At 45.8% G+C, this 22,512-nt stretch overlaps 1 protein-coding gene across 2 annotated transcripts in view; it reads left to right on the top strand.

Annotated features, from left to right (window-relative positions):
• Positions 1-1,025: 1,025 nt before the first annotated feature.
• The window catches only part of BRD7 (bromodomain containing 7), a 101,924-nt gene continuing 80,437 nt past the window's right edge, over positions 1,026-22,512 (top strand). Inside the window, exons 1-7 of one of the 2 annotated variants that reach the window (XM_029608519.1) lie at positions 1,026-1,178; positions 9,236-9,432; positions 12,851-12,974; positions 13,268-13,322; positions 14,035-14,179; positions 15,328-15,438; positions 17,479-17,666. In XM_029608519.1, the coding sequence (XP_029464379.1) occupies positions 1,082-1,178; positions 9,236-9,432; positions 12,851-12,974; positions 13,268-13,322; positions 14,035-14,179; positions 15,328-15,438; positions 17,479-17,666 (917 nt within the window). In that variant the 5' untranslated portion in view covers positions 1,026-1,081. Of the gene's footprint in view, positions 1,179-1,243; positions 1,450-9,235; positions 9,433-12,850; positions 12,975-13,267; positions 13,323-14,034; positions 14,180-15,327; positions 15,439-17,478; positions 17,667-22,512 lie in introns of those variants that run through there. The other variant, XM_029608518.1, reaches the window with a different exon arrangement.

Raw genomic sequence — 22,512 nt, 5'->3', positions numbered from 1 at the left:
TACTGAGGAACTGCAGGTGGCACTAGGCTTTATGTAGCAGGGTCAGGCAAGGTTTTTCCTCTGTCTCCACTTGCTGGCAGGGATTTATGAGCCCAGGCGTCTGGACTGATCAGGGTACGTACAGGGAATGGATTTTTGTCATTTCAAGCCAAAAGGGAGTCAAGCAGCTTTTGAGACTAACAAACTTATAAGATCCTTTGAAACAATAGTTGAAAATGCGAGGACTACCTGACCTGTTCACTATCATCTAATGGACCTAGGGCACCACTCCAATGCTACACTTTCTCATGACTGAATCTTAGCATAAGAAATTCATGAGTGCATGCTGCAAACTCAGACCTGATTCAGCCTTTTGCTGTAAATTTCACATGAATAGCATCTGTGATTTAAAAAAAAAAAAAGGGTGTGGTTATGATACCACAAAACACATTTTGAGCTGCTCCCGGGGAGGGAGGGAGAGATCTCATATTAATCAAACTATTTATACCGCCATAGGGCCCTAACGCGATTTAATGAATGATCTTATCAATGCCATAATAACAAGAACCAGATGTACTAAAAAGTGTTTCCCATTTTGGACCACCCTTTTCCCCATAGACAACAAACAGGATAAATACCTTATGTCTGTGAGGAAAAAAAAAAGTACAGCTGACTGGCACCCAATTTTTTTTTTTTTTTAAGGATTCAGCCGCCAATTCTATCTGCACTGACTCACAGTTCTCAGCTATAACGAAGGGGGAGTGAACGTGAGATTTCATTCAAAAATGCAAACTTTTTTTTTTTTTTAAGCTCTTTGAATCTCTGACGCACCTGCCCAAAGCAAATATCTGGGGGTTTGTGCTAAAACGTCGCCGCTTAGTTTTCACTTTACGTCCTGCTATGGAACTGCTTTCCAACAGCCGCCAAACCCATCCTGACCCCGCTCTCTACCGAACGCCGCCCCCCTTGCCCTCGGAGTTCCCTTTATTGTCAGCGCCGCACACGGGGGCCCCCTGCACTTCCGTCCTCCGGCCACCAGGGGGCGGGAGCCGCGCCGCGTGCGCCCCGGCCCGTTCGCCTCTCGGCTCAGTCGCTGCTGTCTATGGTTCTCGGCACGGCGAAGAGGCTTTCCGGCGCGCACGGTCCGAAGATGGGCAAGAAGCACAAAAAGCACAAGTCCGACAAGCACAGCTACGAGGGTGAGGAACTCGGAGGGAGGGGGCGCGGGGGTGTGAAGAGAGCAGGGAGGAGGGGGAGCTTTTATTCCCTCCCCCCACCCCCCCTTCCGGTTCCCGGCCGCCGGGGTTCTTCCCTTTCAGTGACTTGTAGGTGTTACTTGGTTCCCACTGTCTGTGGTATTTCATCCTAAGCTTTTTGCATACATTCTGGCGCTAGCTTTAAGGATAACGTGCAGTCCTCTTTTTAGAGAAAGAGACATCCTACTTCTAATCACGGAAGCCCTCTAGTCAGGTAAATACCGATTTATCAGGGCAAAAGGGCTGTTTGAAAATTGCCCACCCTCTAGGTGGCTTAAAGTAGCTGTGCACTTTTAGCAGGTTTGAAAAGTAGGTGGCCAAGGGCCCTCTTAGGTCAGCGAAGGAAAGCAGGCACATTTGACATTTTCCAAAGTATGCGTGCAGTTTCCCCAGTCAGAATTAGCCTACAGAAAAAGCAAGTGCAAAGTATGTGGCTACCTTTCAAGTGCATACTTGACGCTAACTTTCAAAGCAGGTTACTCTTAAAATTTGCATAAAGCATGCATGCTAAAAGTTTCTAAGACCGATGCAATCTACAGGCCGCTACAGTACTGACACGTAAAAAAAAGTGCGGCAGTGTCCGGCGCCCGCTCATTTGACGTGTGCACATTTTGGGTCGCAATCCGCTCGATTCAGTATTCAAATTAGATGCACATCCAAGCGGCGCCGAAAGCGCACCTATCAAGCAGTAGGCGTTCGCAATCAATTTTACTGTATAGGACGTTATAGAATGCCTATACAGTATGCAGGGTGCGCTGCTTCCATACATGTCATTTCTATGGAACGGGAAATGCCATTTTGAAATTTTATTTATTTATTTATTTATTTAATCCTTTTCTATACCGACCTTCATGAATAGATTCATATCAAATTGGTTTACATAGAACAAGGGGGTTAACTGAATAAACTATTTAACAAAGAAGCAAAAGATACATAAAACAAGGAAATGGAAACTTGGGGGCTAGGGTAGCCAGAAGCAAAGGACAGTGGAACTAAATAAATGAGAAATATAAAAAGCGCCGAATTAGGCGTGGCGTCTAGTCAGGAAGTAGAGTCTGAATATGTAGTATATTGACGGTTTTAGGGAGGGTAAGGGAAGGCTTGACGGAAAAGCCAAGTCTTAAGTTTTTTTTTCGAAAGGTTAGAGGGCAGGGTTCCAGTCTGAGGTCTGTGGGCATGTTATACCATATGGCAGGACCCGCTGTAGAAAATGCTCTTTCTTTGGTAGTATAATCAAAACCAGCAATCTTTACGTACGTATTATTTTGAACCCTTGTACATAGCCTCTCCTATAGTGATTTTACTTATCCCCCTCTCCTAACTTCAACTAGGGGTATCCTAAGTTATCAGCTAAATTATTTGGTTTATTGCTATATTCTTGTTGACTGTTCCGTTCATTGTAAAGGCTATGCCTATTTTATACTTTTGTTATAAGTTATATGTAAACCGATGCGATGTGCAAACGGATGTCGGTATATAAAATCATTAAAATAAATAAAAATAAATAAAATTTGATAGACGCGTGGCTTTAGTTAGCGGGACTTGAAGGGTTCCTTTATATGCTTCTCTGATGGGTCTAGAGGAGGAGTATAGTTTGAGTGGGATTTGCAGATCAAGTTGAAGCTGCTTGTGGATGGTTTTGTGTATTGTGGTGAGGGACTTGTGCAAGATTCTGTATTTTATTGGCAGCCAGTGTAAGTTCCGGAGGATAGGAGTGATGTGTGCTCCCTGGTTGGTGTTGGTTAAGATTCTCGCCGCTGCGTTCTGGAGCATCTGTAGAGGTTTGGTAGATGAGATGGGGAGCCCAAGGAGGAGAGTGTTGCAGTAGTCTGTCTTGGAGAAGAGCGTTGATTGAAGGACAGTCCTAAAATCCTGGAAATGGAGGAGGGGTTTGAGCCTTTTCAGAACTTGTAGTTTATAAAAGCAATCCTTAGTTGTGTTGTTGATGGATTTCTTTAGGTTTAGATGGTTGTCGAGGATGACTCCTAGGTCTCTTACTTGTGTGATCTGGGTGTTGTGGGGTGTCTGATGGGTTAGGACCGGCGGAGATCATAAGGAATTCAGTCTTGGCTGAGTTAAGAACTAGGTTCAGGTTGGTGAGGAGGTTGTTAATGGATTGGAAGCAGTTATGCCAGTAGGTGAGTGTTTTTGGGAGGGATTCTGTTATGGGGATCAGAATCTGTATGTCGTCTGCGTAGAGATAGTGTATTCATTTTAGGTTTGTGAGAAGCTGACAAAGGGGAAGAAGGTAGATATTTAAGAGAGTAGAAGACAGGGAAGAGCCTTGGGGTACGCCTAAAGCTGATTTGATGTCGGGAGATTCTTTATTATTAATTTTGACTTTGAAGCTTCTATTGTTAAGGAAGGAGTTGAACCATCTGTGGACTGATCCTGATAATCCGATGTCTGAGAGGCAATTAAGTAGGATGGCGTGGTTCGCGGTGTCGAAGGCAGCAGAGATGTCTAGAAGGACTAGAAGGAATGAGAGCCCTTTGTCTAGGCCCATGAGGATGTGGTCTGAGAGGGAGATAAGAGTTTCTGTGCTAAAAGATTTATGGAAGCCGTATTGGGATGGGTAGAGGATTTTATATTCTGCTAGGTAGTCTGAGAGTTGTGTATTTACTACCTTCTCCATGAGTTTTGCAAGAAAAGGGAGATTAGAGATGGGGCGGAAATTGGAGAGTTCTCTTGTGTCCAGGATGGGTTTCTTCAGAAGGGGTTTGAGGGAAGCAGTTTTTAGTCTGTCAGGGTATATTCCTTGGGATAGGGAGCAGTTTATGATGTTGGCCAAAGGTCTGGAGATAGTGTCTGGAATGAGCAGTAGAAGTTTTGTTGGAACTTGGTCTGACGGGTGGCTAGAAGGTTTCAGCCTCTTGAGAAGGGACTCAATCTCCAGGGGGTTGTGGGTTCGAAGGTGTCCAGGTTGGCTCCATAGTGAGAGGGGGGTGTTGGAGTTTATGAGAGGAGGGGTTGAGTTAGTGGGGAGGAGCGCAAGTATGTTTGCAAATTTTTTTTTTTTAAAAAGAGAGCTAGCTCATTTGCTTTAGAGTGTGCCTGGTCATCTGGGATAGCGGGGCAGAGGATTTGGTACGTTGGGAGATATAGAACAGGGCCTTGGCGTCAAATTGTAAGTCGTGAATTCTGCTGGCGTAGAAGTCTCTTTTTGTCCGTAGAATGCAGTTATTGTAGAGATGAAGGGTGCGTTTATAGTCTGATAATGTCGTGGTGTTGGGGGTCTTACGCCATTTGCCTTCCTTGTGTCTGAGGTCTTGTTTCATTCGTTTAAGTTCTGGGGAGAACCAGGGTTGTTTCCTTTTTTGCGACGGATTGATTATTTTCACCGCATTGGGGCATAGTTTATTAGCTATTGCCTCTGTGATATTGTGCCAGGATAGGATAGCTGAGTTGGGGTTGGTGGTATCCAGGTGGGGGAGCTCTTTGGAAAGGAGTTCACTGAGCATGTCAGATGCACAAGGTTTCCTAAAGTGGATGGTAGAGTGGGGCTGAGGGAGGCTAGGGTTTTCTTGAGTCGTGAGGGTGGCAGATATCAGCGAATGGTCTGACCAGGGAACAGGGGTGCACTCTGGCACTTTATTGTATGATATGCTGGAGTTTATGAAGATGAGGTCGAGCGTGTGTCCTGCTTTACAGGTAGGTTTGTCGATGATTTGTTCGAATCCCATAGCCCGAGTGTGGTGAGGAAGGCTTCAAAGTTGGGAGTGGGTGGTGAGGCGTCGACATGGAGGTTGAAGTCCCCCAGTATCATAGCAGGCGAGTCCGTGTTGATGTATTTGGCTATAACTTTTATGAGGGGGGAGGCATCAGTATCTAGCAGTCCTGGTGGGGCATACACTAGTAGTATTTGCAGATGTTTAGACTTGAAGAGACCCAGTTCGAGATTGGTGGAGGTCTTGACTAGTTGTGGGCTGAGTCTGAATTCTTTTTTGGTGGCTAAGAGAAGACTGCCACCTCTTTTTTTTTTGTCTGGGAATTGAGAAAAAGTCATAGAGGTGTATCGGTAGTTGATTTATCAGAGGTATGTCGGAGCTTTTGAGCCAGGTTTCTGTAATGGCGCAGATGTCTGGCTTTGAGTCCAAGAGATAGTCGTTGAGGATGTGAGTTTTCTTTGTCAGTTACTGTGCATTGAAGAGGGTTAGAGAGAATATCGTGAGCCCTAGTAATTGCGTGAGGGGGTAGTCATGATTGGGATAAGGGATCTAGTTGTAAGGCTTGGGAGTTGTTGTGGAGATTTCGTGTGAAGACAGTGGCGATGATACAGGGTAGGGATCGGGAAGGGTTGCATAGTGCCTTCTCAATGGGTGCAGAGGGGGATTATTTTGAACCTGAGAAAGTATTTAAGATTGTTGAAGGGCTGGAGTCTTAGCGCAGGTCTTAGAGCAAGTCTGAGTGCTGGAGAATCGGGAGCTGGGAAAGTGTTGAGATAGCATCCATCTGTTGGAGAGTGTTGAGTGGGTGTTCGTCTGCTGGAGAGCTGGGGCTTGCTGGGTGGTGGGAGCAGGATGGATGTTGGGGTGTGTCCATCTGTTGGAAAGCTGGTTGAGAGTGTTGAAAGCTGTTTGAGGGTATTGAGTGAGCGTCCGTCTGCTTGGGATGATGCGTGAGTGTCCGTCTGCTTGAAGGTGTTGATGTGAGCGTCCGTCTGTTGGGGAGCTGGGTCTTGGCTAGAGTCTGAGAGAGAGACTGAGTGCTGGTGAGTTGAGAGCAGGCTGAGTAATGGGTGCGCGTCCATCTGCAGGGGGGCTGGGGACAGTCTGGAGTCCAGGAGCGAATCCGTCTGCTGGTGGGTTGGTAGGAAGGGTGCAGTGGAGAAACTGTGCTCCGGTACGCACAAAGGGGCAGGCCCCTTTGTTGTGCTCCTTAGGCGCGTGACGCCAGTGGCCGGCTCTTGTCCTTTAAAGGGCTCCGGGGCGCTGAGGATGACTTCGGCCCTCGGTGGGCAGGGCCTACCTCTTTTCTTTGTTTTCCCTCCGGCGGCTTCCTTTCGGGGGTTGGGCTTCAGCTGGGTCTGCGGGTGGGCCTCGCGTCCCAACCTGCCTCGCAGGAGTTTCTTTCCCAGCTCACCTCTCTGTCCGCCTCCCCTGACCCCGATGGGTCCGCGCCAGAGGTGTGAGCGGGCGGGGAGTGAAAGAGGTTGCCTGCGGCCGTCTCTTGCCCTTTTAAAGGGCTCTGGGGCGCTGAGGATGATGTCCGCCCTCGGTGGGCAGGGCCTACATTCCAAACTTTTTATCGATCTGGAAACTTATCCCATTGTTCCCCCTTTGTGACATCACCGCGTCATAATCCTGCCTTAGACATGTATATAAGTCGCATCGCCAAGTAAAAAAGTCCCTTTGTATTTGGTTCGGGCCAGGACAGAGCGGTTACAGCGGTACGTTTGGATATCTTTCGGAAGATCGGCAATGCTTTCAGCAGGTAAGGGCATACTATTGGATGGTTCTTTCCCAACAGCCCTGCACGGACACCGAATGGACACCGGGACCGCTGAGCACCTGGACGTCCATGATCGGAGGCCCCGCTACATTCCACGTCCGGGTGCTCAAGGCAGTGGCCATGGACGTTGGAAGGCAGCGGGGCCTCCGATCATGGATGTCCGGAAAGAGGCGGGAACGTCCATGATCGAGGTCTCTACCTTCCACGTCCAGGTGCTCAAGGCAGCGGCCATGGACGTTTGAAGGCAACGGGGCCTCCGATCACGGACGTCCGGGCACTCAAGGCAGCGGCCATGGACGTCCATGATCGGAGGCCCCACTGCCTTCCAACGTCCATGGCCGCTGCCTTGAGCGCCCCGGACGTCCATGATCGGAGGCCCCGCTACATTCCACGTCCGGGTGCTCAAGGCAGCGGCCATGGACGTTGGAAGGCGGCTCTTTCCGGATGGCCAGGTCTCCAATAGGCCGTCTAGAATTCGCTCGCAGAGCATTTCTTAATCTCTCTCTCACCCGTAGAAAAAAGATCGCCAAATCCAATATATACATGTAGTCCATGACGCTGTCCGATGCTGTCCGTTGGATATTCACGACTGTCAAAAGCACAGCACCACACTAACGCCAGAGTCAGGGTAGGCGGTAAAAATAGAGGGTAAAGACGCGGAAAATGTGCTGGTTAAAGACACGCTATTTTGGGCGCGCTCTACTGTATCAAGGGGAATAGTTAATCCGGTCATTAAACACCATCTACATGCGGTGGGCGCTAATTGCAACGCGTCGTTTTCAGCACTTGCTAAGGATGCATCAGAGCACATACTGAATAGCGCGTCCATCTTACGTGTCTAAAACGCGCGTCTAATTTGCGTTCAAAAGCTCGCAAGCCGGGCCGCACTTTACTGTATTGGCCCGAGGGTGCGCTCAGCCGAGCACACTGGTTAACCCGTGGTTAAACGCGCATCCACAACCCCTGATACTATAAGGGGATATAGCATGTCGAAAACGTGCATCCAACTCCTCGCAAAGCTAATAGCACTCATCACATATAAATTCATGTTGATTGAGGATATTGGCTATTCCCCACCCCAATGAAAAAAAGAAATGTGCACCCAACCTGCACATTTTTACCCTCAAAAATTAATGCCTGCCGTTTTGAGGAGCCCAAAAAGTTGAAAGAAAAGCAGAAAATACTGCTTTACTGTACTTCTCCGACTTAATATCAGAGGAACAAAAAAGAGAACATTTAAAAAAAAAAAAAAAAAAAGCGTTTGAGCGGTCAGGTTAGGAAAAGGGATGCTCAATTAACGAGCGTCCATTTTCCTAACCTCTATGCACAGGTTAGGAGAACGGACGCGCTTAAAATTGAGTGCCCATTTTCCTAACCTGCTGACAGCCATCTCTCCTGGGCACCCGCTGCTGAAGAGGCACTAAGGGCGCACAATTTCCCCTAGTACCTCCTTTTTGCTGAGACAGCTGATTTAAATATTAAATCGGGTGCCCTGGAGAGGTCGATCAGTACCGCGTTAGGAGAGCGGGCACTCAATCGTGAGCACCCATTTTCCGTGCGCCAATATTGCATCGACCTGCCTGTGTACTTTACACCAGTGTGGGCTGTTTAAAATTTACCCTCAAAGAATTATTCACGGGTATGACATGAGAGAAATTCCTCTTATTATAGAGAGTATCTGGTTACAAAAAGCACATATGCCTTCTGTTCCTTATGAGATAATATATAATGACAATGAGTAGAAAATTTATTTGAGGAAAGTTATGCACATATTCAGTGGGACTTATGTATACAAGTCTCCCGTTGAATATACATGAATAAAGTGTAAGACTATTTTTTTTCCCAACAGTACTTGTGTGCATAACTTTAGCTGAAGTAACATACTTAGAGTAACATAGAAATGATGGCAGAGAAGGATCAAAATGGCCCATCCAGTCTGCCCAGCAAGCTTCTTATGGTAGTAGCTGCCGTGCGGTGCAGGTTACTCCACGTTTCTCTTAAGGGTTAGCAATGCTGCTCCAAGCCTTTTGATGACCCATAAAAATTTACTGCTAGCATCATTTTTACTGGGTGATGAGCCGCCTTGAAAATTCAGACCGTGCTGCTTGACATGCTTAGCTTATGGACTTGGCCGTAGAAGCAATCCTGTGTTGTTTTTTTTTCCCTTATGTCCGAGCATCAGGGCCTTTAGACTGTAAAAGTTGGGGGCCCTTGTTGATTGTTGCCTGAATCCAAACTCCCTTTCTCCCTTGCCATTGAAGCAGAGAGCAATGTTGGAGTTGCATAAGACGTATCAAGGCTTATTGGTTAAGAGCGGTCAATATGTGTGGTCACTGGCTAAACTTTAACCTGTCCCTGGAATGCCTCCATCGATGCCCTTTATTTATGTCTGGATAAATTTTGTGCACAAGAGATTTGTAGTCAGCGGGGGGGGGGGGGGCAAATATTAAAAACTCGGCCTTTATGCCCGTGACTCCAAAGCTACCCATGCAAAGGCTTTTGAACGTCTACCCCTCTGTTCACTGCATTTCTTTTGTGGCCGTTTTCAGAGTATGCAGAGAAGCCCCTGAGATTGGTGCTGAAGGTGGGCGGAGGTGAAGTGAAGGAGTTCTCCGCAGGAAGCTCAGGGCACGAGTCCAGCTTCTTTGAAGACAAATCGGAGCATGAAAAGCACAAAGACAAGAAGAAAAAGAAAAAAAGAAAAGGAGAGAAGCAGACTGCCAGTGAGGAAAAGAAGAAGAAAAAGGTTGATTATATTTATTTATTTATTCATTTAACAGTTTTTTTATACCGACCTTCATAGTAAATAACCATATCGGATCGGTTTACATTTAACAAGGGTATAACTGGAGTAACAATTCAATTAAACGAAATATAAACAGTAGGTAAGGAATAAGTCAAAAGTTACAATCAACAGGGAACAGAGAACTTGGAAGCTTGCAACAGGCTGGAAAGAAGATAAGGCGTAGAATTAGTATAAAGTGATATTATAGTGCGTACGGGTTAAAAGCATAATGGTGCTATAACCTGGAAGAGTCTAGTCCATTCCTGAATATAAATTCCAGAGCGGGTAGGAGTGGGAGTGAAGGACAGCTAGTGATTGTCTGGTGGATCGGCGAAGGCTTGGTGAAAGAGCCAGGTTTTAAGTCTTTTTCTAAAAGTTAAAAGGCACGGTTCCAATCTAAGATTTGATGGGATGCTATTCCAGATAGATGGGCCAGCTATCGAAAAAGCTCTGTCTTTGGTCGTCGAGAGGCGTGAGGCTTTAGTGGGGGGATATTTCAGAGTACCTTTGAGAATATCTCTAGTTGGTCTGTTAGATGAGTGGAGTTTGAATGGGATTTCCAGGTCGAGTTGAAGATGATGATGTATGGTTTTATGAATTATGGTGATTGCTTTGTATAGAATTCTGAAGTTGACTGGTAACCAATGAAGGTTCCTGAGGATGGGTGAGATGTGTTCGCTGCGGCTGGTGCTGGTCAGCAATCTCGCAACCGAATTTTGTATCATCTGCAGTGGTTTGGTAGTGGATTTGGGGAGGCCTAGGTAAAGGGCACTGCAGTAATCTATTTTGGCGAACAGTAGCGCTTGGAGGACTGTCCTGAAGTCATGGAAGAATAAGAGTGGTTTAAGTCGTTTTAGAACCTGTAATCTGAAGAAACAGTCTTTGGAGGTTGTGTTGTAATACCTTTGCTAAGCACTTCGGTATAATATACGTAATATGATATTTTCAAAGCCTTTCAAGTTAATGGATCAAAAGTAATCTAGAACAAAATGGAACTGTAGCAAATAAATTGAAAGAAAAGTAACTTGCTTTGTGATTTTTGATAGCTGCTAGGGAGAGAAAAGATGAGTGGAAAAAAAATAACTGCCTAATGGTTACCTTTAGACAAATTTTCAGCAGAAACCAGCAACCTAGAGTTTTGGCTGAAAATGTTTCTAAATCTGCCTAGATTTAGTACTACTATTTGTGTGGCTTGGATTACCCAGCTAAATAAAATTAAGCTCATTCTGAAATGTCCCAATGTCCTTGGAGCTGCTTGTTTTTATCCTTGTCTTTTGTCCTTGTGAATTTGGGGGAAGGGGGGAATTTTGAAAAGCAAAGGTTTAACGGACTAACCCCTGACATTAACTGGTTAAACCTTTTTGAAATTTCACTCCTTTAATGTACGAAGACCTAAGTTATGAAGTATGTCTAACAGTTTTACTTGGATCATTTGGACCTTACCAAAATACACGCTGAGATTAAAGATACCGTGGCTATAGAAAGTCTACATAAAATGTTAACCTATGTTGCCTTATAGCCGGGAAATAAAATGTATTAAAATAGTATTTGTTCCATCCTACCTCACAAGTGCCATATTAAAAGTATATTCCAGAATTCCTTAGAAAATTAAGTATTCCTTAGAAAATTAAGTATATTCCAGAATTCCTTAGAAAATTAAGTAGAAAAAAAACATGGAAGAATTTACACTCCACTTATGCTTTTATGGCAGTCCTAAATACTTAAAGATCTAGTGTCATTAGTTGCCTTCACCAAGTGAATTGCCCTACCTGTGTTAAATTGTACTAATTCACATGATAACAGAAATTTAGCAATCCCCGTTTGGTTCTCTCTGCTGGGTAGTGCGTTTCAAACAAACTCAACTGTGGACACCAAGGAGCTGTCCAAAGAACTCTGGGACAAAGTTGTGGAAAGCCGCAGATCTGGGGATGAGTACAAAGGACCTGGAAATCCATTTATGTCCTTCAGAGGATGATGAAGACAATTGGAATAAAGTATCGCCTAGATCGGGCCATTCCTTCAAATCGGATGACTGAGCAAGAAGGAGACTGTTCAGGGAGGCAACCAAAAGGCCGATGGTAACTTTGAAATAGCTGCAGACTTCCATGGCCAAGCTTGGTCAAAATGCGCAAGGGACACACTCCACTCCACCCTACATATCTGGCCTGTATGGTAGGATGGTAGAAAGGAAGCCATTATTCAAGAAACCCACCCTGAATCCTGTTTGAAACATGCAAAGGAAGACTTGGGATACTGTAACCATGTGGCAAGCGTTGTGAGATCCGGCAATAACTAAATTAGAACATTTTGACCTGAATGCAAAACGTTACCTTTGAAGCCAACCCAACCCAGCACATCACCCAGAGAACAATGTCCCGTGCTGTGAAACATGGTGGCAGCGGCAGCAGTATGTTATGGGGATGTTTCTCATCAGCAAGGACTGTGACACTTGTCAGGATAGAAGAGGCAACGTATTGAGAAATGTAAAGAAATGTCCTTGAGAAAAACAAGTTGCCCACTGTAAGAAAGCTGAAACTGGGGTGAAAGTTCTCCTGTCAGCATGATGATGATGACCTGAAGCACATCAGTCATAATATAAATTTTAAAAAAAGTTTGCGTTATGTATACATATATATATGCATTGTCCCCCCCAATAAAACATTTTTACTCCTTTAAGCTGTTGAGTATGGTGTGTTGAGTAGAACAATTTTCTCATTTAAATACATGAGATCTGATGCACTGATAAAACAAAATGTGAAAAAATGTTCTTAGGGATGTAGACTTCCAAAAGCCACTGTATGTTTTAATAGGCTTTTTCCAAAAAGCTGGCAAAATGAAAATATGTAGAGGTTAACATTCTGCGATGCACTGTTTGAATGTAACCAGATAAACTTCTCTGGCTAACTTTAGGATTGCTGTCCAGCACATCCAGGCAGCCAGATCACTTAGCCAGCTAAATCTGAAGATCCTGCTATGTTGGAGGTGTTCTGGGTTGGTGTTGAATTAACTGGGTTACTTATCTGACTAGCTCCAATTCTGTTATTTGAACATGTAAAACCTTTCTCTTACTGAATGGGTTAAAACATTTGTTAAGGTGATTATTGCATTTATAGATTAAAGGCAGCATGAATGAGCAACAGTTTTCAGTTCCAGCATAAACAAGCATGCAGTTTTATTTTTATAAAATATAGAAAAAAAAATCCAAACTAGGGCGGTCACATAAGATAAGTTAGTTATAACGTAACATATGTGGCAATATAAATTGGCTGCTGTATGCAGAAAGCAACGTGCATATTTGTGGGAATAGTATTGACAGGAGCTCATGTACCTCTGAGGTACTAAGGATTTGTTTTAACTAGGATTTTATTTTACTCAAAAGGATGAGAAAAAGAAACGGGGACATGCTGACATGGACGGTGAAAAAGAGCACAAACTTCTGACCCCTGTGAGGCTGGAACTGCCCCCTATAAAACTACTTGCGTCATCCTTGGCAAAGTCAGAAGGTAAGGGCGAGTTACAAAATTCATCTCAAAACTTTGGACAATGTCCTTGGGTAAGAAGAGCGTTTTCCTACAATTATATGTACTGGGGTGGGGGGGAAAACACTCCATCATACTTATGTTGAAAAATTATTCCTGCTTGCCGCCTTCATGATATTTGACAGGCTTACAAAAAAAATGCTCAAAAGTTCTTGCCTTTTTTTGTTTTTCATTATGCAGTCAGTTTAATCAAATTCTGTGAACTGTTCTTTGTTTTCTAAAATGTTCTGTATTTTTCTCCATTCACATGGCTTCAGAAGAACAGACTCCTCTGCAGGAGGCCTTGAATCAGCTGGTGAGGCAGCTGCAAAGGTGAGAGAGCCCTTTCCATCTGGTTTTCTGGTGCAGGTGACGCCCAGCACAGGATGCCCCGCGTGGGAGGGCAATGTAACGTGTGCCCGAGTGCACGACCTGTCGGCAGGGTCGTCCTTGTAGCGGGTACTGCACATGAACAGGGATGATTGCCGCCTCAGTAGCTCCGCATGTGTCACCGCCTCGTCTTCTGCCACCAGGGGGGCCAGAGGTTGCAGCGGCCCCTACAGAGGGGGCATACACATGAGGTACCGTGGGACCCCCCCATGGTTTTTTGATTTTGGGTGGCAGCACACTCCAACAGATTCACTTTGCGTCCTGTGCCTCCCTAAGGTTAGCTCTGCCTGTGTGCAGCCCTTGAGGACTGGAAATGGATATTTGTGTTGTGGAGGATGTAGTTCATGGTCGGATACAGGAAGTTTAGGCACCAGCCGAAATTTTTAGGAGGTAGGTATGGGGGGGGGGTGGGGGGGGTGGAGAGGTAGGGATGATATATTTTCAGAGGGGTAAGAAAATTGAGGGGGAGAAACTGCAGAATGTATAGTTAATGACTATATCTGTCTGATAGAGGTTGGGGAAACGAATGTACCTGTTAGGTTCCTTCAGGATGTTGGTTCTAAATACATGAATAAAACACTTCATGCAGATGTTTGGAGAATCTCGCTTAACTCCATGCCTGATTGCTTTGCTGCTGTTTTTCCTGCCCTAACAGAAAGGATCCAAGTGCTTTCTTCTCCTTTCCTGTGACAGACTTCATTGCTCCTGGTTACTCAATGATCATTAAGCACCCGATGGATTTTAGCACCATGAAGGAGAAAATCAGGAACAATGAATACCAATCCATCGAAGAATTAAAGGTTTTTGTCATTTCAGTTTGAACTCTGTTTGTTTGTTTTTTTTTCTCTTTTGAACGTCTGTGCAAGCTGTTGACGTCCCTTCAAAACCAGCTCCCAGTCTCAAAGCCCTAGATTAAATGCCTCCTGCACCCTGCAGAGAACCACCCCTGGGGTGCCTCATTGGCTCTCAGTACGTTCTTTGAACAAACTTATGAAAGCCTTGTGATAAAAACGTTCTTCACGTTTTATCTTCAAAGCTTGATTGGATCTGTAGTGTTAATAGCAGTTTCCTACAAACCCTCCACCTTTGTTTGTTGGGTGGAAGGGTGGATGAGCCATTGGCTTGTTGACCTGACCACTGGTTGAGATAAAGCATGGGGGGGGGGGATGGGGTTTCCCCTCATTTTGTGATAATATCATAGTGTCAGGTCGAGTAATAAACTCTGGACCTGAGAAAGCTGTCTGTCATGCCTGTAGTGTCTCCCAGGTGGCCAGAATTTACTCTCCAGACTGGGCCCTTTGAGCTCAATACTGCAAGGTTTCCGTAACTGTGCAAATGTCAGAATTCCTGGAGAGACTCAGCCTGCGTCACTCTTCCTGTTTCTCTTGGACGTGGGCATACGTTTTTGCACCCATCCAAACGTTGCAGAGTTAGAGGCTTTAGTGTACACGTTTTTTTCATGTTTGCATTATCTGTACCTAAGTATTTAGGAAACGTGGTCCATAATTGGAATGGACTGTGCTAGTGTGATATCCAGTTGAATTATTTATCGGAGATTTTGCAGCTGACCTGCCTTTTTTTTTTGGCTGTTTTAGAACTTCTTTGTACTGTGTGTGTGTGCAGCACTTGCACCCGTTTAAAGCGCTTTCATTTGTGCATCTGTTGTTGAACTCTAGGCTCTTGGAGGGTATGTGCAAGTTTATCTGGACTGAGTGGAGGTGTTTCTGGGCGCAGAGTGTGGAAATTTTCTAGAATTTGATGTGTGCACAGTAGCAGATGTGATTGAGAGCGGGCAAATTGGATGGGCTGATTTTCAAAGTGGACTTGTGCGTCTTAGTCTGAACATTGACTTTCACGCAGGTTTGCTGCCTAATTTAGCTGAGCTGTTATAAAATTATCCCCTCTAATGTTTAGATTTCTCTTATTTTCTTCCCTTTTCAATATGCAGGATAACTTCCAGCAGATGTGTACAAATGCCATGATTTATAATAAGCCTGAGACCATTTACTACAAAGCTGCAAAGAAACTGCTGAACTCAGGGATGAAAATCCTTAGCCAGGTAACAGAAGGCTCTCAGAGGGGAAAACGTAGCCTAATGAAGTCTGAGCAACCCGGGCAGTGGCTGCACATTCAGTTCAGTGCAGCCTGCTGGTGATATTACTTTTAAAAATGAGACCTTGGGGTTACTAACGTTCATAGCAAGGAGAGAGATGAAAAGGAGGTATATAATTAGTTGAAAAACAAGCCAATGTGAAGGAGCAAGGTGCCTTACCTTGAATGCTTTTATGACTTTTAGATAAAAGATGGAGTGCAGTGTAGCTCCTTGCCCAGGGAGACAGGCTGAGCTAGATGCAATTTTGATTTCACAACTTTAGTTTCTCTAAGAAAATCAGGACTGGCTCAGCTTAGCATGGAGTGATGTGATATCACCCTACTTCTTAGTCACAGGTGTCTAGTCACAGGTTTATACTTTGTGAAGCACTTTTGCAGGGACAAAGCACAAGGTCTGATCTTCCTTGGTGTGACATTGGTTAGATAATAGCAGATTTAATAAGGGAGCACAATTTCAGCTCCTAGTTGCACACACGTTGTCACTGGGCTGTATTTCCCTGAGTTGCAGTTAATTCAGTTGAAGCCATGAAGCACAAACTGTTTAGAAAACACAGTCCTGTTACTTCATCCTTCTTAACTTCAGCATGTTTTTATTTTGTAATGTGTAAAAGGCATTGCTGCTTTCTATAAATTTTCCTAGGGGTATGGGCAAGTTTTGGTTAATCACGACTACAAGTACTATTTTTTTTTTCCTTTATATCTCCAGCATAGGGAATTCAGCATGTTTGTTCTTGTGTACTACCCTGTAGCACAATGTTGTGTAACTGTAGATAGCCTTGCCCTTATAGTATAGAAATAAGGATCCCAATTCGTAATGGCATTTCTGCTGAAGGGGTAGCTTTAGCCAGAGGTCTGAGCCATGGGAATTCCTCTGTCCCCTTGCTTTCTGAAGCAGCAGAACCTCCTGTTCAAGGAAAAATTCAAAATTGTGACAAGTAGGAAAGCAGCCCTTAATGAAGGTAGTAACTCTTCAATTTTCCCCTTATTCCCTGCTTTTCGAAAATACAAAAAAGTGCTGGCAAAAAATTAAATTCAAATACAAAAAGTACAAGTACAATATCTAATATAGTAAAGCATAAAAGTACATTTACATGGTTGGCATAAAACATAACCAAAAGATTTAAAAAAAGTGAACAAAGGAAAAAATATGAATAGAACCAGTATAAAATGCATTTTCATCCTATAATAAAAAGTCAGTTGCCTCATTTAGCCTGACTTCTCTCTCACACACAGGGCTGGTGGACTTGACAAGTTCATGATGCCAGGTTGCACTGGCACCTAGAAATTATCTTGTGGTTCCTGGGATTTTCCTGCCCCCCCCCCCCCCCCCGAACAGTTTTTCTTTTCTGCACTCCTCTTGATGAATTTGATCCATGGAGACCCAGACTCCTGCCCTGGTCTCATTAATCTTGCAAAACCAGCGCAGGGGTTTCAGGTACCCGTGTGGCTCAAACCTCAGTGAAGAGCCACACGGTGCTGAGCCAAAGACTGAGAAGCTTTTCCTTGGGTATCCACTGGGCCCTGCCAGCTGCGGAGGACAGTGGCATTGAACTGCAAGAGGTGAAGGCTGGGGCCGTGGAGTTGAGGCTGGTGGCAGTGGCACATGGCAGGGCTCTCGCCGCAGTACTGGCAGCAGGGAAAGGCTGTGCTAGAGTGAGCAGCAGAAGCTGCAAGGGACCACAGGCAGCTGGAAGTGCTGGGCAGTGTTAAACTTGAAACATTAAGCTGCTGTCGGCTGCCATCCTACAGCACCTGAAAGGGAGGGACCTGGAGCCTGAAGTAAGCAAGCGCTGTGCTGCAGGAGTGGCAAGGGAAAACGGAGAGGAAGAGCCGGGGAGGATGAGGATGATGGGCTAGGGAGCGGGGGTTGAAACTGGCTAACTTTTAACTAGATAAGTTATCCTTTTTACCATTATTTTTTTTTAAATTGGCCTCTGATCTTTAAAGTGTTGAAATCTTTTTTGTGGTTTGTTTTTTTTTTTTTAAGGAAAGAATCCAGAGCCTGAAGCAGAGCATAGATTTCATGGCAGACCTGCAGACCACTGGGAAGCAGAAAGACAAGGCAGAATCACAGCTTCAGGAAGAGACCAAAGACTATCCAGCAAAAGACAAAGAAGAGTCCACAGAGATGCAGGATGTTCAGATGTTCAAAACGCCCAATAAGGAATACAGAAAGTAAAGTAGCTTAAAACGATACGAAGCATTTATCCCTCTCCTGATTCTTCTTTCAATGACTGTGTAGTCATTGGAAGGTAGAAAGCTTCACTAAAGTCCAGAAAGGTACAATTTTCCATTGGGAAAAAAAAATTCAAGCGCAAGGGGCTCACGATTTTAAGTTGGAGGGAGGCTCATAGGAAGCGTATGGAAATCTGACTTTGTTGAAAGGGCAGTGGGCACCTGGAATAGCCTACCAGCAGAGGTGGTAGAGGCCTGTGCTGTGACAGAATTTAAACCTGCATGGGGCAGTGATTGAACTTGCATGCACAGCTATCTAAAATGGTAGAGGGAGGACAGTAAACCTTATTGACTTGGAAAGGGGAAGTCATCCCACAGGCAGTCAGGTTTCTCTGGCTGGCAGCTGAGATATATCCTTAGCTAGACTAGTGTAGGCTGGAACAATTGGGCAGACTGAGTGTGTAAATTGGTCCTTCTCTAGCTGCAGTATTGCTATTAAGAATAATCTTCTGCACATCTTTCCAAAACTATATATTGTAATTTATGCTGGCCAGTCAGACCAGAAATCTACCAGCAATTAATTGGTGAAATTTTAAGTATTGAGCAAATCGAAAAGCAACTGGTTCCCCAAAACTCAAACAGAATCGAATGTGACTTGCCTGGAAAAAGTACTACATTAATAGGACAGGGTTGATAATGTAACTTTTCTCTAATATTACCCAGCATAGCTGACATTTCTTGGAAACAGAATAGCCTTTTAGGATTGATTTATTATTGCAGACTATTGTGTTTAACTTATTAAAACTACTTTGCAGGACAAAAGCCTTGTATTGAATGTGAGTCTCTCAGATCATATTTCCATATTTCCTTTGATTAACTAGTTAAAATTTCTTTAGAGCAATGAGAAAGGAACTGAAACATTTCTTACTGTTCGAACTCCAGATCAGTTCAGACGAGTGGGTTTATGCATCCCCACCAGCAGATGGAGGCAGAGAACAAAACTTTGAGGCACTGCTACATAACCAAGAGTGCCACCTGCAGTCCCTCAGTATTTCTCTCTCTCCAGCAGATGGTAGAGGTGCAAACCTGCAGTCTGGAGGTGTTGTTTTAAAGTAAAGAGAAGAAGATTCAGCTCCCTGAGGTGTTAAGGTTCCTTCGTGGGCCATCCCTCGGGTAGAGCAGGCGAGAGGGGGTTGGCAATCCCTGTTAGGACGTGGCCCTTTTTTGGCAAAGGGAGGAGGGGGTAGATAGCAGGGGCCCTGGCTCCTCGGTGGGTAGCCTCCAGAGCAGAGAAGTAGTCTTTCCCTCCTATTTGTCCTTAGGCCCTGTTTCTTTAAAAAAAAATAAAAATTAAAAAAAAGCAGCAGCAGTGACCGGGAGGCTACAGCAGGGTGCAGGCCTGAGCAGCAGGTAAGTTTGTTTCGTTCTCTGCCGGGAGGCAGGAGGGAGCGGGCCAAATTACCTGCCTTTATCAGGGTTAGGTACTGCTGTATTTCAACACCCAGACCAGCGATCAGTGTGATTGCTGCTGCTACATTTATTTGCAGGCCTGACTACCCTGACATGCTGGCTCCCATGCAACACGGCAGACTTTGTTGCAGTTGCGGGCTGAGACACTCTCGCCTTGATGCGGCTTCATTTTGCTGCGATTGTGCTTCGGGGGGGGCCGGGACCTCAGTGGGACGCCCCGGGAGCAGTGAAAAAGTGCAGGCGACTGGATCGGCTCCTGAGGCTCTAAGGGATCGAAGGAGCTGGCGGCCATTTCCTAGCGTGTAGCCAGATGGACTCAGGACTTCAGTGGGTTATGTGCTCCTCTGCTAGCAGATGGGAGACGGAGTCAGATTTCAAAGCTGACGTCACTCTAGATATACCCCTGCAGTGATCTCAGCTCTTCAGTATCTCTCCGTCTCCTAGCAGATGCGGACACTATCCCACACACTAGAATAGTGTTAACACTTACAGCAAAGAAGAAAGAAAAAAGAAAATTTACCTTAAAGAAGATCGAGCCCCGCTCTCTGGTGAAAGCTAAGGGTCCCTCTCCCAGTTGAGAATTCCTGAGGTGATTTCTGATATCCCTCAGAGGTGTGCCTTGGTCCGGTAGCCGGTTCCCTGCGTGGACTTAGCCCCCAGAGTGGCTGAAAGGCAGCAGGTGCACAACCAAGTGCGGCGGTGAAGGTAAAGCCCTCTCCCCCCACAGCTGGAGACCGTACCGGCACTCGGATCGGTAAGCACCAAGACCAGGTAAGCAGAAAACTTTAAATTCAGGTCTCGGATCGCCATACCATTTAGATTTCCTTTCTGGCAAGGTAAAAAGGAGCACTGATTGGGTTGAGCAGCCCCGGTTGGGCTAGGCCCCGATCTGGTGCAGGGCTCTCCACGTGGAGGCCCTTGGGGCCGCCATCTTACGCGGGGTGGGTGGGGGCGGCGCCATCTTCCTTTCTAGACCGGCGATACGCGCGGGGCAGGCCAAATGGCCAATGCGCCTAATTTGTGCGCGTCCAATACAGACGCGCGCATAACTGGGCCGCGCGCACAACTACATGCATAGCTGTGTTTACAACTACACGCGAGCATTTAAGCTAGAGGCAATGGCACTGGCACCCAAGAATGCCATAAGGCGCACTCTTTGCACAGCCTGCCACATAACAGCACACAGCCTGAACTGGAGTCCTGCCTGTGCCAGCATTGCGAGGAATCCCGGGGGAACCAAAGCCTGGTCCCTCACTGTCTGGGGATGGGTCCGGAACTACTACAGACGATAGTTCCCCGGATCTATGCATTTCTGAGTTGGCTTCTCCACAAGAGGGCACTTCAGGGACTCCTACGCCAACTCCCCCTGGGATTAACATGGACCCGGGGACCTTCTCCTGATTAGAATTTTTCCAAGGGCTGCAAGCCTTCGTTCAGGCACAGTCAGCCCTGGCTGCGCCCCAGGCTCAACCCCTGCCGGAAGCAAAAGATCCTTCCAGCCCCACTCCAATGCCTCGAGACATGCCTCGCCTAACCAAGAATTTCCCTGCAGGGACCCAGACACCTCCCTGTAAGAAGGAGAAATCCCTCCAGGCCTGGAACTATACCAAACCATGCTTCGCTTCTTCCACAAGGATGAATTACCAACCCTTGTGTCCCAGACTCTGAACACTCTTGATAATTCCAGGCACGGACCCGATGGCGGAACCAAAGAAGAACCCCATCCTGATGTCCCTTCGTAAAGCTCATGCTACTTCCCAATGATGGAAGCCAACCAGGAACTGATTGACCTGGAATGGGATGCCTCGGAGGCCAACGTCAAAGGGGGTCGGGCCTTGGAAGCCCTATACCCTCTAGAACCAGCGACCAAGGAAAGCCTGCGTTTCCCAAAAGAGGACGCCATGGTCTGTGCCAACTCAAAGCAAACAATGATTCCTGTTGAGGATAGATGACTGGAATCCATCCTTAAGCAGCCTTCAACGCAACAGCTGTGACACTGCAGATTGCTTCCTGCTGCGCACTGGTGGCATGTTCCTGCTTGCTCTTTTCTCGAGAGGCAAATAACTCCGGAATGTATACCGATGAGACGATGGAACCTGCAGCAGCCTTCCTGACAGATGCAAGCTCAGACCTGGTGCGTACCCCAACCAGAGGCATAGCCTCGGTAGTGGCAGCAAGAAGACAATTATGGCTATGGAATTGGTCTGCTGATGCGACATCTAAAGTGAATCTCACAAGAATGCCCTTTAAAGGATCTCTCTTGCTTGGAAGCGAATTGGAGAAGTTAGCCAGCAAGCGGGGCGAATCCCCAGTGCCTTGGCTACCGGAAGATAGGAATAAAAGATCTCAGCGTCCCTCTCCCAGAAGAACCAAGGGCAAAGGCTCGCAACGCTTTAGACTCTACAGGAACTCGCAGTTCCAGGCACCTCGCCCCTCTGGAAGTCCCAGCCCTTTCGGAACCGACAGACCAAGAGAGGAGCAGGCCCGGTGGCAGTCTCCAGCCGTGCTCCACAATGAGAATGGGCCGACTCATCCACTGGAAAAGGAAATAGGGGGTCGACTTGCCCTCTTCTACCAAAGATGGGTCAAGATCACGTCGGACAAATGGATACTAAGCATCATTCGAGAAGGTTACTCTCTGGAGTTCCACAGCATCCCTCGAGACAAATTTATGATGTCACCCTGCCACTCCCACACCAAAAGACTGGCAGTGGAAGCCACCCTGACTAGACTACTAAATCTAAAGGCAACAACTCCGGTTCCCACGTCCCAACAAAATACAGGGTGCTATTCCATAAGAACATAAGAACATAAGAAAATGCCATACTGGGTCAGACCAAGGGTCCATCAAGCCCAGCATCCTGTTTCCAACAGTGGCCAATCCAGGCCATAAGAACCTGGCAAGTACCCAAAAACTAAGTCTATTCCATGTAACCATTGCTAATGGCAGTGGCTATTCTCTAAGTGAACTTAATAGCAGGTAATGGACTTCTCCTCCAAGAACTTATCCAATCCTTTTTTAAACACAGCTATACTAACTGCACGAACCACATTCTCTGGCAACAAATTCCAGAGTTTAATTGTGCGTGAGTAAAAAAGAACTTTCTCCGATTAGTTTTAAATGTGCCCCATGCTAACTTCATGGAGTGCCCCCTAGTCCTTCTACTATCCGAAAGAGTAAATAACCGATTCACATCTACCCGTTCTAGACCTCTCATGATTTTAAACACCTCTATCATATCCCCCCTCAGTCGTCTCTTCTCCAAGCTGAAAAGTCCTAACCTCTTTAGTCTTTCCTCATAGGGGAGTTGTTCCATTCCCCTTATCATTTTGATAGCCCTTCTCTGTACCTTCTCCATCGCAATTATATCTTTTT

Source organism: Rhinatrema bivittatum, chromosome 7, assembly GCF_901001135.1.
Source record: "Rhinatrema bivittatum chromosome 7, aRhiBiv1.1, whole genome shotgun sequence".
Taxonomy (NCBI): Eukaryota; Metazoa; Chordata; class Amphibia; order Gymnophiona; family Rhinatrematidae; genus Rhinatrema; species Rhinatrema bivittatum.
This window is presented reverse-complemented; position numbering and strand designations above follow the sequence as displayed.